General features: G+C 38.4%; 1 protein-coding gene across 2 annotated transcripts in view; it reads right to left on the reverse strand.

Annotated features, from left to right (window-relative positions):
- Positions 1–15111, reverse strand: part of EDRF1 (erythroid differentiation regulatory factor 1) — a 40266-nt gene that overhangs the window by 6568 nt on the left and 18587 nt on the right. For both annotated transcript variants that reach the window (XM_060098426.1, XM_060098424.1), the window contains exons 16-24: positions 14711–14899; positions 14182–14382; positions 12318–12536; positions 10434–10657; positions 8913–9071; positions 8589–8738; positions 6972–7125; positions 5509–5624; positions 3874–4025 (exon numbers count right to left, since the gene is read on the reverse strand). In XM_060098426.1, the coding sequence (XP_059954409.1) occupies positions 3874–4025; positions 5509–5624; positions 6972–7125; positions 8589–8738; positions 8913–9071; positions 10434–10657; positions 12318–12536; positions 14182–14382; positions 14711–14899 (1564 nt within the window). The remainder of the gene's footprint in view (positions 1–3873; positions 4026–5508; positions 5625–6971; positions 7126–8588; positions 8739–8912; positions 9072–10433; positions 10658–12317; positions 12537–14181; positions 14383–14710; positions 14900–15111) is intronic.

A 15111-nucleotide genomic window follows, 5' to 3' on the forward strand; every position in this document is an offset into this window, starting at 1 on the left:
GACATACAGAAGAACAAAGATCACAACAGCAGACTTTGTCAGAAAATGGGCAAACCAGAAGGCAATGCAGTGACATCTCTGAAGTGTGGAAAGAACTCTATACCCAGCCAAAAGATCTTCTAAAACCCGAAGAAGTAATAAAGGCTTTCACAAGAAAGGAGGAATTCCTTGCTAGCACACCTATACTATAAAAAACGATAAAGGAAGTTTTTCATGTAGAAAGAATGATACCACACAAAAAAAAAATGGTCTATCTACACGGAAGTTAAGAGCACTAGAAATGGAATAAATAAAGGCAAAAAAGTCCTTGTTCTCTTAAAACTCTATATAAACAAAAGGCATACTATCTAAGCAAACACAGTACCAGTGTATTGTTTGTTTATTATGTGTAAAAGTAAAATGAATGATAACAGTACAAATGATGGAAGGGAAGAACTGGGAGCATATTGTTTTAAAGTCTTCACACATGTGAAGCAGGATAATATTATTTGAAGGTGGCCTCCGATTAAGAATGTAAAGGCTGGGGCCTCCCTGGTGGCGCAAGTGGTTGAGAGTCCGCCTGCCGATGCAGGGGATACGGGTTCGTGCCCCGGTCTGGGAGGATCCCATATGCCGCGGAGCGGCTGGGCCCGTGAGCCATGGCCGCTGAGCCTGCGCGTCCGGAGCCTGCGCGTCCGGAGCCTGTGCTCCGCAACGGGGGAGGCCACAACAGTGAGAGGCCCGCATACCGCAAAAAAAAAAAAAAAAAAAAAAAAAAAGAATGTAAAGGCTGGGTCAACCACCAAAACTTTAAAAAGTGGTATAAATAATAAATCAATAGTGAAATAAAAAGGAATCATAGAAAATGTTCAATTAACTCAAGGAAGAAAAAGACAAACAGAAAACAGCTAGCAAGATGATAGATTTAAATCTAACTACATCAGTAATCACATTAAATGTGACTGGTCTAAAAATACCACCTATAAGTTTGGATTGAAAAAGCAAGACTCAACTATATGCGATCTATAAGAAACTCACATTTAATTTAAAAGACAGAGCTAGGTCAAAAGCAAAAGATGGAAAAAGACATTAACAAAAAAATGCTGAGCAGCTATATCAATATCAAAGATGGACATCACATGTTATAAGGGGCTCAGTTCTCCAAGATATAACAGTCCTAAATGTGTATGTGACTAATAGAGCCTCAAAATATGTGAAACAAAACTGAAAGAATCGAAAGGAGAGACAGATGAATCCACACAACCGTCACTGGAAACTTCAACGTGCTTCTCTCAGTAACTGACCGAACAATTGGACAGAAAGTGTGAACACAGAAGACCTGAGCAACACGCTGAACCAACTAAACCTAACCGACATTTACACAACACTCCAAACAGTAAGCTACTCATAATTTTCAAGTGCACATGGAACACCTGCCAAGGCAAACCATATTCTTGGCCATAAAACAAATCTAAACAACTGTGAAAGAAGAGAAATCATATGCAGTTATGATCTCAGCCCATAGTACAATTAAAATAAAGCAATCAGTAATGGAAAGATACCTGGACAGTCCCAATATTCAGACATTAAGCAGCATGCCTCTAAATAATACATGGATCAAAGAGGACATCTCAGGGGATATAAAAAAATTACTTTGAACTGAATGAAAAGGAAAATATATCAAAATTTGTGAGATATAGCAAAAGCAGTGCTTAGAAGAAAATTTATAGTGGCAAATACTTATATTTAAAAAGAAAAAGGGTCTCAAATCAGTAATTTAGGCTTCCACTTTAAGAAACAAGAAAAAGGGACTTCCCTGGTGGCACAGTGGTTAAGAATCTGCCTGCCAATGCAGGGGACACAGGTTCAAGCCCTGGTCCAGGAAGATCCCACATGCCACGGAGCAACTAAGCCCATGCTCCACAACTACTGAGCCCACGCACCTAGAGCCTGTGCTCCACAACAAGAGAAGCCACCGCATGAGAAGCCCATGCACAACGAAGAGTAGCCCCCGCTCGCCACAACTAGAGAAAGCCTGCCCGCAGCAACAAAGACCCAACACAGCCAGCCAGCCAGCCATCCATCCAGCCATCCATCCATAAATAAATAAATAAATATATATATATATATATAACAGAAAAAGAGCAGATTAAACCCAAAATAAACAAAAGCAAGGAAATATAGATAAGTGTAGAAATCAATGGCACTGAAAATAAAAAAACAATGGGGGAAGAGAAACCAAACCAAAAGCTAGTTCTTTGAAAAGATCAATAAAATTGATAAACTTCTAACCAGACCAAAAAAAAAAAAAAGAGAAGATAAAACTAATATCAGGAATGAGAGAAGGGCTATCACTAAAAACTCCTTTAGATATTAAAAGGCTAATAAGGGAATACTGTGAACCTATATATTTGACAACAGATGAAACTCAAGAAGAAAAAAAGACAACTTGAATAATATTATATCTATGAAATGAAATTGAACTAATTATTAAAACTTTTCATAAAGCCAACTCTACGTTAAAATGGTTTCACCAATAAATTCCAATCTCTTTCAAAAAACAGGAGAGGGAACACTTGCCAATTGATTTTATGAGGCCAGCATTGCTCGAATACCAAAACCAGATAAAACCATTATAAGAGACGTATAGACCAATACCCCTTATGAACAGACACAAAAATTCTCAACACAATATTAGCAAATGGAATCCAACAATACATTAAAAAAAAATACACCACAACAAAGTACTAGTTTATCCCAGGGATTCAAAGCTGGTTTAACATTTAAAAAAAAAATCAATGTAATCCACTATATTAACAGATTAAAGATGGAAAATGATAGTCATTTCAATGTATATAGCACAAGCATCTGACAAAAATTTAACATTCATTCATGATAGAAACTCTCAGCAAACTAGGAATAGAAGGGAACATCGTCAACTTGATCTACAAAAACCTGTAGCTGATGTCACACTTCATAGCAGGAGACAGAATGCTTTCTCCCTGAGATACTAAGGAACTGAAATCAGGAGAGAAATTAACTATAAAGAGGCAGCAAGAGGGAATTTTTGGATTGATGGAACTGCTCTGTACCATGATTTAGGCAGTAGATATACATATCTATGCATTTGCCAAAGCTTGAAGAACTGTACACCACAAAGGATGAATTTTACTATATATAAATAAAACATAAAAAGAGACAAAAATTATCTGTATCCCAATTTTATAAATTGGTAAAATATGCACAGGATAACTGACAAGAATGAATATATTAGGATAAATGATTTTCTTTTTCCTTTTTCTATTTTTCAAATTTTGTAATATGGCTAGATTATACTTATACTAAAAAAAAAAGAAAGGCATATTGTTTATTATTTTCCTGATCTAGTATTTACTACCAGAATTTCAAATTAAATTAATAATCCCAACATAATAACTCTGGAAAACAACATAATTGTATAAGATGTTATAGGTGTATTTGCTGAGATGCTCACTCTTCTCTTCACTAGTTTCTTGGGTAGAGAGACTTTGAGGTTTTGTCACCTACTTTTTATGATGCGCTTGGCCCTGAGTATCTAAACTATAGTTCTGACTTCCCATTAAACACAATGCTCAGAAAAGTGACAAGAAACAGTCAAGGTCTTCATTCCAGGTCATTCATCTCTCTCAGGGAAAATATTACAACCTATAGGGTATTTACCCTTAGGCAGCAAGATTTGTTTCTATAATCTCAACACGTAGTAGGCCACGTGGAGATGATTCTCACTCAATTTAACAAATCACGAAAGAGCACCACTTAAAAAACACAACAAAGAATGGGGCCCATCCTTTTACAGTATCAGTAATAAAAAGTATATAGGTAAGGTGCTTGGAAAGAAATTTCCACAAAATTTACCTTGTTTTCTTTTTAGTTGAAGACAGCAGTTTGATGGACTGAAGAAGAAGGAATGACAAGCGAGATTCAAATATACCCAGGAGTTTTATCACTTCTTCTCGATTGAGGCTAGGAGAAGAATCAGCAGCTGGAGGGGTCTCTTCACTCTTAGGCTAGAAACAACAAAAAGTTATTGCACCTAAGCTACCTCACAGTTTCATACTAAAGTGATGGAACTGCCATTTCAATAATCCAGTAAACTTTTAAACCAAAAGCAAAACAGAGCAAACCTGAGATGATTTTTCCTCGGGGACAGCCTGCTGGCAGCCTCATCACGGCCTCCTCCTCCCTCCCCTGAGAACATTCTGATAGACTAAACCACATTAAAAAAATGTCTCAGACCTAAAAGGCACTTACGTAGAAGAAACTAATCCTGAACAAACCTCCTGACGTTCCAACGTCAGACGCTCAAGGAGCAAGATGGAAATGGGTACTGTATGGTTTGAGAACCAGAGTTTGGAAATAGGCTGGAGGCCACAGGGACTCAGGGAAGCTTTCAGCAGAAGGCAGCATGAATGTGGGAACGCCTGGCAAACCGGAAAGGCCTTCCCAAGGAGTCTGCTTAAGCCCAATCACCGTTCAACTGCAGACAGTTTAGTGGAAATTATAAAAGGCGGCACAGACCTTTCTCTTAAAAAAACAAACAAAAAAACAAAAGCAAAACTTAACAGACTTTATACTCCCAGGGCCTTATTATTAACCAAGGTCTATGTAGTTATTTAAAGAAATAATTTTTTTTAATAAATTTATTTATTTTATTTTTGGCTGTGTTGGGTCTTCGCTGCTGCACGCAGGCTTTCTCTAGTTGCAGCAAGCGGGGGCTAATCTTCGTTGCGGTGCGCGGGCTTCTCATTGTGGTGGCTTCTCTTGTTGTGGAACACAGGCTCTAGGCACGCAGGCCTCAGCAGTTGTGGCATGTGGACTCAGTAGTCGTGGCTTGCGGGCTCTAGAGCTGAGGCTCAGTAGTTGTGGCGCACAGGCTTAGCCGCTCTGCGGCATGTGGGATCTTCCCGGGCTGGGGCTCGAACCTGTGTCCCTTGCATTTGGCAGGCGGATTCTTAACCACAGTGCCACCAGGGAAGCCCACAAGAAATAATTTTAAAATATAAAAGATAGGGCTTCCCTGGTGGCGCAGTGGTTGAGAGTCCACCTGCCGATGCAGGGGACACGGGTTCATGCCCCGGTCCGGGAAGATCCCACATGCCGCGGAGAGGCTGGACCCATGAGCCATGGCCGCTGAGCCTGCACGTCCGGAGCCTGTGCTCCACCATGGGAGAGGCCACAACACTGAGAGGCCTGCATACCGCAAAAAAAAAAAAAAAAAAAAAAAAAAAAATATATATATATATATATATATATATATATATAAGATACACTTGTAAATTTGAGTTTAATAATTCCACAAAGAAAATGTAATAAATCACTGTTAACATGTTTTTATGCAGAGCATATGTATTTATGTATGTATCTGTACACACACAATGCATATACAGACACATATATACACATAGACGCATCCCATATGCCCACTATACAGTCATGTAGCATTTAGTTTAAGACACATAAAAAACAATGATAAATCTTTTTTCCATTTACCTGGTCAAATTCCTCTACAAGCTCCTTTCTGATGAGCTGCAATGCATGCTTAGTTCTCACCATTGTATCAAGAGCCCCAGAAAGTGTTTTTAATTTTCCAATATTGCTATTCTGACCTAGAGTGTCAAACACAAAATGATCATTCCTTTAAATATAAATCTAGAAACCCATCCAATGTCAATGTATTAATGAAAATTCAGATTTTCAAATGCTGTAAAGGTAACTCATGAGAATCCCAAGAAATCTTCTAAATCCAACTTTTGTCTAGTAATTATCCCTAAAGAAAAACAGGAGGACTTGACAAGGCAATAAACAATCATTGTTTCCCTGCCTCACTATCTGGTTTTACAGTCACAGTATTAAACATTTTTTAAAAAGGGAATTAAGCATACTTACCATCTTAGCAAACTTGTTCCCAGTATCTACTTTTTTTTTTTTAAATAAAAATGATGCCTGCTCATTCTAAGGAATTCAAACATGGCAGAAAATTCAAAGATGCAAATTGGAAAAGAAGATCACCCCAGACTGCCCCCAGAAAGAGCTACTATTAATCCTGGGTGACCATCCAAGACATTCAGCTAGGCTCTATGTACTGACAAAAAGTTTAAAAAGATGCTTTTAGTAAAAAGTATTTCTAAAAACTGTTCTGAATAGGTAATACACTGTCAAAATGTATAAGGTACAAATGGGCATACACTGAGAGCCACGGAAGTGACAATGCCGTCAGTTTCTCGCCCATCCTTCCAGAGATACTATATAAAGAGTCATGCATATGTTAAATATTAAATTTATTTTAATTTTATAGAAGAAAACAACTGAAATGAAACCAATGGAATTGCTGTACTTCAAATAAACGTCTCTTGTTGCTTTACCACACAAGAGATATTTCTCAAAAGATCCCTGTACAGAGGGGGAGCCGGTGAACAAGAGCGAGGAGGGAATTCAGAAAAAACCGCTCAGTGGTGGAGGGCCAGCTTACTCCGCCGTGGGAAACGATACGTGAAGCGCCTCGCTTTCGCCCTCCCTGCCCTCCCACTTCATCGCCACCTTGCTCAGGATCTGCAGTTAAAGTCTGCTCTAGAACCACAATCCAAAGCTGCCAGTCTTGGTTCTTCGTTCAAGGGGACTCAGGCCCACCACTTCTCCATCACCGTTTTCCACTCTCATCTTGTTCATGATGCTTAAAATCTTTGTCTAAACTAACTTGTCATAATTTTTTTTCAAGTAAGAAATCCTGGGCTATATTTCAGTATATCTACTCATTAAACATAAGCTAATGCATTTCTCTAAGTTTTAAAAAGCATTTCAAAAAATGTCCCTACCCAAAGACATTAACTATGGGCAAATGCAAAAGAAAACAATATTGCTCACATCCAAGAGAGATCCACAGTCTGCCTCACTCTAAGACAATCCAACACTAAGCCAATGCATACAAATCTGAGAAATAAAAAAGTGAGACTTACTGGTCATCTGAAATTCTGCAAATGCCACTCTTTCTAACTGTACTCTAAGTAGTTCACATGGAGCATCTTTCAGAAGCTGAAAAAGCTTCACAGCTTTGCTGTAATGAAGGTCTACTAGCACCCGGTGCTGCTTCCTAAGATATTCATCACCAACCTAGAACCAAAAATAAAATAAATCCTAAGGCTTTGATTTCACAATAACTACTTAACCAAGTCTCTGGACCACTAAATACTTTTTAGTGTTTTGTTATGTCTTAGAGTTTTAGCTCTTACATTTAGGTCTCTAATCCATTTTCAGTTTATTTTTATATGTTATGTGAGGGAGGAGTCTAACCCTATCCTTCTGCACGCAGATGTCCAGTTATCCCAGCATGATTTGCTGAACAGACAATTCTTCCCCCAGTGAACTGTCTTCGAATTCTCTCAAGCTTGCTTTTGCCGTGAGGGTATTAGGCCATCTGGACAAATGTGAATTTAGGTTGGGGGCCCTCTGTGGCAAGGGGAAAAGAGTCTAGGGCCAGCTCAGAGTGGAAAAAACACTCTCCAGATTCAGCTGGACCTCAAAGGACAGTATTTCCAGGATAAAGGCATCCCAGAAGTAAACCCATACCCAAGGAACTGCAAGATAATTTGTCTTGGTGCTGAGCTAAGAAAGGGAGAACAACAAAACAATAAAAAAATATCCCTGAGAAACTATAAGCACAAGACTCCTGGCAGAAGCAAGGCAACCTCTCTGAAGGAAGGCACCTTCAGCTCAGGCCTCAAATTATCCTTAGAAATACATGCATTTGAGCACCAGGATTCAGGTACAAGACTGTTCATCATATTACTGCTAATAGCCTCAAACTAGAACAACCCCAAAGTTCAGTAATCATAGAATGGGTAAATAAACTGTGATATATTTTATTCATTTAATGAATACTATTGAGCTGAGAAAATGAACAGCTACGTGTATCAACCTGAAAGAATCTCCAAAACATGATGTTAACTAAAAAGCAATAAGCCACAGAAGAATATGTACAGTATGACTTGCTCTATAAATTTCACAACCAGGTAAAATGTAAACATGCTGTTTAAGTGGTAAAACACAGAAAAGGTACAGACATAATAGAAAATCTGGGACAGTAGTTAATGTGGGTGGGTACTGAGAGAGACTCAACAGGGAGGGGTACACATTGGATCCCTGAAGGAGTCTTCCATTCCTTAACCTCAAGGTGAGGTACACAGGAGTTTCCTTTGTTATTCTTTAAACTGTATAAATGCTTAACATACATCTTCTATGTGCTTTTATATGCATGCTCTATTTCACAATAAAAATTTTTTTAAATGATCAATGCATACTTTAAAATTGGCACAGAACCGCTACTATAAAGCCTAACTACATTTAAAAAAAATCTAAATAATACACCCAGGCAAACACATAATTTTGCAAACTAAGACCCAATTATAATAGAAAAATACATAGCATAGGAGAGAGGGGAAAAATACCTACAGTCCAAGTTTTTCTCAAATGGCTAAAAGAATAGATGGCATTTTAAATGTCTACAGAAATGTAAGAAAAGCACCAGAACACTTTTAAATGGACTTGGCACTTAACTTGAATCGAAATGGCAATACCTGATTCCTCAGACAACTGTGGTACATGGACGCCAGCCTGTGATGGATGGTTGCAGCTCGGTACTGACAAAGAGGCTGTCGAGCAGACACCAAGTCCACGTCACAGTATTTCAGGGACTTCATCATAGCTTCACTGACCTCTTTTTCAATCTGTGTATTTTTTTTAAGGGGGAGGAAAAAAATGACAATCCCATAATCTTATGTAAGAATTTTAAAAACATTTAAATACTGCTTGTCAAGGAAAAGACTATAACAGATGCTCAATATCTGTCAAACAAAGGAATAAGTAAGGTTAAGACTTCTTTATAATCCAGCAAATATTACCTGCTCTTGAGCTTTTCTAGATAACGGAGCATAATCTTGCTGTAGAGTTGCCATAGTAAAATAAGTAGTGGACAATTCCCAATTCACTGAGTCCCAAACAGCTGGGTGTGTGTCTCGTGTTCCCAAGGATCTTAGAGCTTTCAAGTAGTAATCAACAGCCTGCAAGGGAGGAAAGAGGACCGTTGTGACTCAGTTTAAATATACACCATAAAGTAAAACATGCCTCACAATCACCCCAACATTAATTTGAGAGAATTTATAAAAGACCAATATCATGAGGAAAGGAAAAAAGTAAATCAGTGACACAATTTCAATGAAGAAAGTGATTTAAAGTGGACTGCATGTTGCCCACATTTTCTCTCGAGTCTATCATCAGCCCATCTGAGTGTCTTATGACTCATGTGAAGCATGAGGATGCATTTTTTTCATTTGTTTTCCTTTCTTTCTAAATGAGAATTACAGCTTATATGACTAGCAAAATAGAAAAAATAATCTGACAAGTCTATGGATAAAAAATTTGCTGGGTTTGATTGTATAAAGAAGCAACCCTTCCCACCTCTGTCACCACCATGCTGAAATACATGGTCATTGTATGTAATCAAATAAAATCACACTGAATTCCATCACCCAGCAATAATTTCTACATTTCTGGTGTGTACTTACATTTTCTGTGTATATGTAGGCTTAAAGAAAAACAAGATCACTTTTTTTTTAAGTTCTCTATGCAATGAACATTGCTCACTAATGTAATTTAAACAGCTTCAAAGTTCTTGACTAAATGAGTGTTCTTGTACCTCCCCCAACGCTGGATATTACCATTTGCAAAAAATATTCACAATTTGATTAAAAAAAACTTTATTTTTAAATTTCATAAAAGTTTAAATTTTGAAATTTTTCTTACATATTATTAACCATTTACTTTTTTTTTTAACATGTATGACTTTTTTTGTTCAAGGTTATTCTTCTATTGGGGCAGTTTATTTTCAATGATTCTTAATTGTTCTTTATATATTAAGGGTTTATTAACCTCTGATCTGTCATGTGTGCTCTAAGTATTTTCCCTGAATTGTGGACTGCTTTTCAATTTTGCTTTCTGTTGTGCATTTAAAAAACAATTTTTATGCATTTGAATTTATCCATCTTTTATGTCGCAATTTTTGCTCTTTGTGTTATGCTGCAAAAGTCCTTTCCCATCCCATCAGATAACCGTCTACCTGTATTTTCCTCTGGGACTTCCAGAGTTTCACTGCTCCGTGTCGATCTTTAATCCATCTGACATGCTCTCGCTACACCGACGTAATTTACTGAACAATCATCTTTCCCTACCAATTCAACCTGTCATCTTCACTACTAAATTCTCAGTATTCTTCCAGCTTCTAAGTGTTCTAATGATCTGTCGAGTCCTGTGCCATCACCACAGTTGTTAATTATTTTAGTTTTATAACCTTTTAGTGGAGCTGTGGCAAAGTGTAAAGGACAATCAGGTGTGAACAGATGCGGTCCAACATGTAAGCAAGTTACCTTATTGTAATACAAGCCTTCTTCTGGAGAAAATTCACGTTTAAATTCATCACCTGCACCACAGTGCGCCTGTGCACAAATTCGCATGAGTCGTCCCGTGTTACATAGTAAAAGGGCAGCATTTGTGGCATCGTCAATTGACTCAAAGTTGTGAATTCCCTTTTCAAAACAAGAAAAGCTTTTTTTCCACAACTGCTGCTCTGCAGTAGACACAGTTTTGCTCACTTCACAAAAAAAGAAAGAAAACAATTGCGTAAGCAGATATCAGCGTAAACCCACCAGTGTCTCTCGACGCGATGATGAGAGCGTGGCAGTGACAGAACGTCTAGTGGACCACCAGCCACCTGGACCCACTGCAACGCACTATTCTCATCACACCTGTGTCCACCCCGCCCCCCGCCCCAAATTCATGTTGAGGCCCTAACCACAAATGTGACTAAGGTCTCATTTATGAGGTCATAAGGTGGGACCCTGATCCAAAATGACTGGTGTTCTCATAAGAGAGAGAGACGTCAGGAACATACACACAGAAAAGACCAGGTGAGGACACAGCAAGAAAGTGGCCACCTGCAAGCCAAGAAGAGAAGTCTCAGAGAAATCCAGCCTTGGACTTCCAGCTCCACATTATGAGAAATAAATTTCTGTTGTTGAAGCCACCTAGTCTATGGCAGCCGGGCAGACTGACACAACACTTGGAGTTCTCTTTTCTATTAACCAGATGATATTAAAGCAGGCAAATAAAAACATCGGGCAAAGCACTATTTTATAAAGATTCAAAACACATGGTCCCATGAATTTCAAGAGGCACAGTCTGTGTCTTCTCTAATTCTCCTAGGTTTCTGACAACCACTTTTCATACACCTTCACCAACTTCCTCCTCCAGAGGCACCTTAAAAGCATACGTTCTTATATCTCAATTTTAAAAATGTATTATATACGTATAAATAACAACAACAAAAAAGCACAGGTTCTCCCACCGGCAATGACCTCTGTATCCCTGTGCCAAGTACAGCTCACAGATCAACAGGCACACAATAACTTAATTCAACCTACCTGCTGTCCTCAGTTTTATCTCGGCCCTTTTGGTTTCCCATGCTGTGTGTACAGCCTCTACAGTTTCACCCATTCTCATGGCTTCGACTATCACCCCTATGTGAATGGTTCCCAACCTATGCCTTGCTAACCCAAAGAGCTCTAAGCACACAGTTCTAACTGACTACTAAATCATACCATTCACGTACATGTCCACTGGCTTCTCCAACTCAACGTGGGCGCAGATGAATCCATGCCCCTCTGCCTGAATCACTGAAGACCACTCGCTGCTCCTCTAAACACCCACCGGACACTGTATCTTTGGCTCCTTCCTAATGCTGCCTACTCCGGTCGAGACATCCCACCTTTCCCACGTCTGCCTGCTGCAATCATATCATGTTGCAATCTGCCCAAACTACACCTTCTTCCCACAAGCCTTCCAAGAATGCCACAACTTCAAGGAATGTCTCCTTTCCCCACTCCTCTACTGTACGGCATTTGTACTTATAGCATTTTTCAGAGATTTGTATTCATATCTGGCTTCCCAGCTCAGAGAACTATGTCTTGGGCAATTACATATCCAGTATAGAGCCTAGCACGTGGCTGATTGTCCAACTCACTTCTGAACTGATCAGATGGAGGACGGAGGACAGTGAGATGATGACTCCCAAGGGGAAATAATGTCTTTTCCTACTTTTATTCCTTGAGAATTTAATAATAAAAGATTCTTTAATAGCACACCCCTTTATGGCATAAAATCAAATGCCACAGTTCTTGGCTTGAACCATGTAAAATCAGTATGATTTTCTAGGAGAAAGGGCAATAAAGACAGGACCCCAGAGACGTACTCACCTACTCTCTCACTCTGTAATGCGGCAGCCTGATTCATGTAAAAGACACCGATTTCATTTCTAATGTTACCCATTCTCTTCAATACTTGTATATACTGTTCTGGATTTTGACTTTTTAAGTCACTAAACTGCAAGATTTCATTAGCAGCCTCATAACATTTACAACTAACTGAAAGTTGACTTTCTAAGTCCGTAGACAAATCAGTTGCCCATGCAAATCCTTAAAAGAAAAAAAAGGAAACATCATCATGAGTCACATGAACCCTTCTTCCTTAGTATCTAAGTAATCTAATACTTTTAAGACAAAATAACATATAGTAAAATTACGCTTATACCATAATATGCAATATAGTATAAACATAGATTCAATTAATACAACTAAAATTTTAAATTTCAAAAGAAAAGATCTCTGAATTTATTTTAAAAACTGTATTTTCTTGGGATATTAATGTTGGATTTAAGGAAAATATTTTCCTGCCTAAAAACAACTCCCAAGACCCAGATTTTACCAGGTCCACTGCTTATTGGTACAGACCTAAAGTTGTCCACTGATACAAGGTAAACCATTTTTTCCTTTTTAATTACTGGAAACAGTTCTTGAAATAAAGTTCGGATTGCTACAGAGGCTAGTTATGTACATTAGAGTTTGCCAATGTAAGTTTATGTCACTGAAGAAGCTGACAGATAAGCTCTCAAAGACTTAAACGTGCCATCTAGTGGAGACTGGAGTAAACTCAGGTGCAGGGCCCAAAAATTCAAGGGAGAAAAAGGGTAGTACTCCTGCTGATAACTTTCAAGGAGCACATCACTCTTACAAAGAAGTACCTTATATGAAATTAACACGATGGGAATGGCAAAAACAAACTAAGGATTTTATCACCATGTCTATTAAAATAAAATGATTATTTGAGAAACTCAGAAGGGGAGAAGGGGAGAAAGAGGGCAAAAAAACCCCCACAATAATACATTTCCTCCCCCAGTATACTTCTCTAGATGTTAACAGTCCAAAGTTTTTTGGGATGTGGATATAAAGTGATATAAACGATTTAAGAGCATAATAAAACAACTCCATGATACATTACAAAAGCACCTTATGTCTCACTTACTGCCCTAATTGCAAGGTGCTTATATAACTGTACTGAGCTAAGAGGGAGGGATACTGCTCTGCAGACTAAATTCTCCTATCTTCCAGGTTTAAAATCTGACAACTCCAAAAACAGACAGCTGTGAACTACATTTAAAAAATAATGATCACTGGGGCTTCCCCGGTGGCGCAGTGGTTGAGAGTCCGCCTGCCGATGCAGGGGACACGGGTTCGTGCCCCGGTCCGGGAAGATCCCACATGCCGCGGAGCGGCTGGGCCCATGAGCCATGGCCGCTGAGCCTGCGCGACCGGAGCCTGTGCTCTGCAATGGGAGAGGCCACAACAGTGAGAAGGCCTGCATACCGCAAAAAAAATAAAAATTAAAAAATAAAAATAAATAAAAAAATAATGATCACTGTATCTTAGCCCTCAGGAACCATTCAAAAGGTGAACCATTCAAAAAGTAATTCATCCACTTTTACCAACTGTTACTCCTTTTCAAAAGAAAATCATGGCTTGGTTAGTTGACTAAAGGGTTTCCCAGAAAAACCTTACAAAAAGAAAAGTGTAAAACGTCAATACGACTGTCTCCAGAGACTATTTTTTAATTAGTTCTAGTTGTATAATTACTAATTATAAAATACTTCAAAACCACTTTATACACAAATACACAGGATCACGTTCAATTTAACATTAAGAAATGATGAAACAAAACAGCAATACCGAAACACTAACATTTCTGGCATTTTTCTGAATCAAACGATGAGTCTCACTGGCATACCTTGACAATTGGACTCCCTGTGGAGGCTGTGTAGTATCTCCTGGTCTTCTTTTGTTTGGTAATTAAACTCTTCAAGGTGTGCCGCTCTATTATTTGCATTCTGGGCCAGCATTAGTTGGATATCACCACAGAGTGTTAAATATTGAGAAAGAAATAGCAGCACTTCAGAAAGCATATTGGTGCAGAGGCAGCAGTAAGTATCTATGTGGAAAGGGTAGGAAGGAGAAAAAACACAGCACATTAAAAATGAAGGAATACAGTAAAAATTAAGAAAATCTGTTACTAGCTGAAAGCTTTGTACCACTGTATCTAAGTTTATTTTGTCAGATATCACGTATGACTTCATGTATTTCAAAATGAAGCAATGTTAAACCAAAGTGGAAAATACTAGGAAACACATACAAGATTGGAAAAAAAAATTTTTAGTTAAATTTAAAACAGAAATAGGATTAAAATTTCACTGATTCAGATGCCTTCTCCGTTCTCTCCTCCCAACGCCTATTAAATATTTTCATTTATAGTGACTTACCGTGGCTCTGCAAAGCTAATTTAATGTATCGTAACGCTCTTCCATATTTCTGAAGACTCATGGCAGCATCAGACAAAACATAATAGGCCTTTGATGACTTGAGAATCAGCTGGAGTTTCATTTTATGTTGCCAAGAACCAGGGATCATTCCAGACTGACTGGAATAATTACCCTTCTGAAGGGAGCCCACTACGACATGAGGGAAAAAAGGCAGCACATTTTATTTGAATGTAAGTCTCACTGTAAAAAAAATTTTGCTTCTTGATAAAAACACTCCAGGCCTAGGTACTATTAATAGCTACAACAAAACTGGTAAATACTGTATTTTACTACTTAAATGCAATGAAGTAGAATAGCAGTGTTTTGACATTCTCACTTGGGATTTCCGAAGGCCTGCTTCC

Source organism: Mesoplodon densirostris, chromosome 1, assembly GCF_025265405.1.
Source record: "Mesoplodon densirostris isolate mMesDen1 chromosome 1, mMesDen1 primary haplotype, whole genome shotgun sequence".
Taxonomy (NCBI): Eukaryota; Metazoa; Chordata; class Mammalia; order Artiodactyla; family Ziphiidae; genus Mesoplodon; species Mesoplodon densirostris.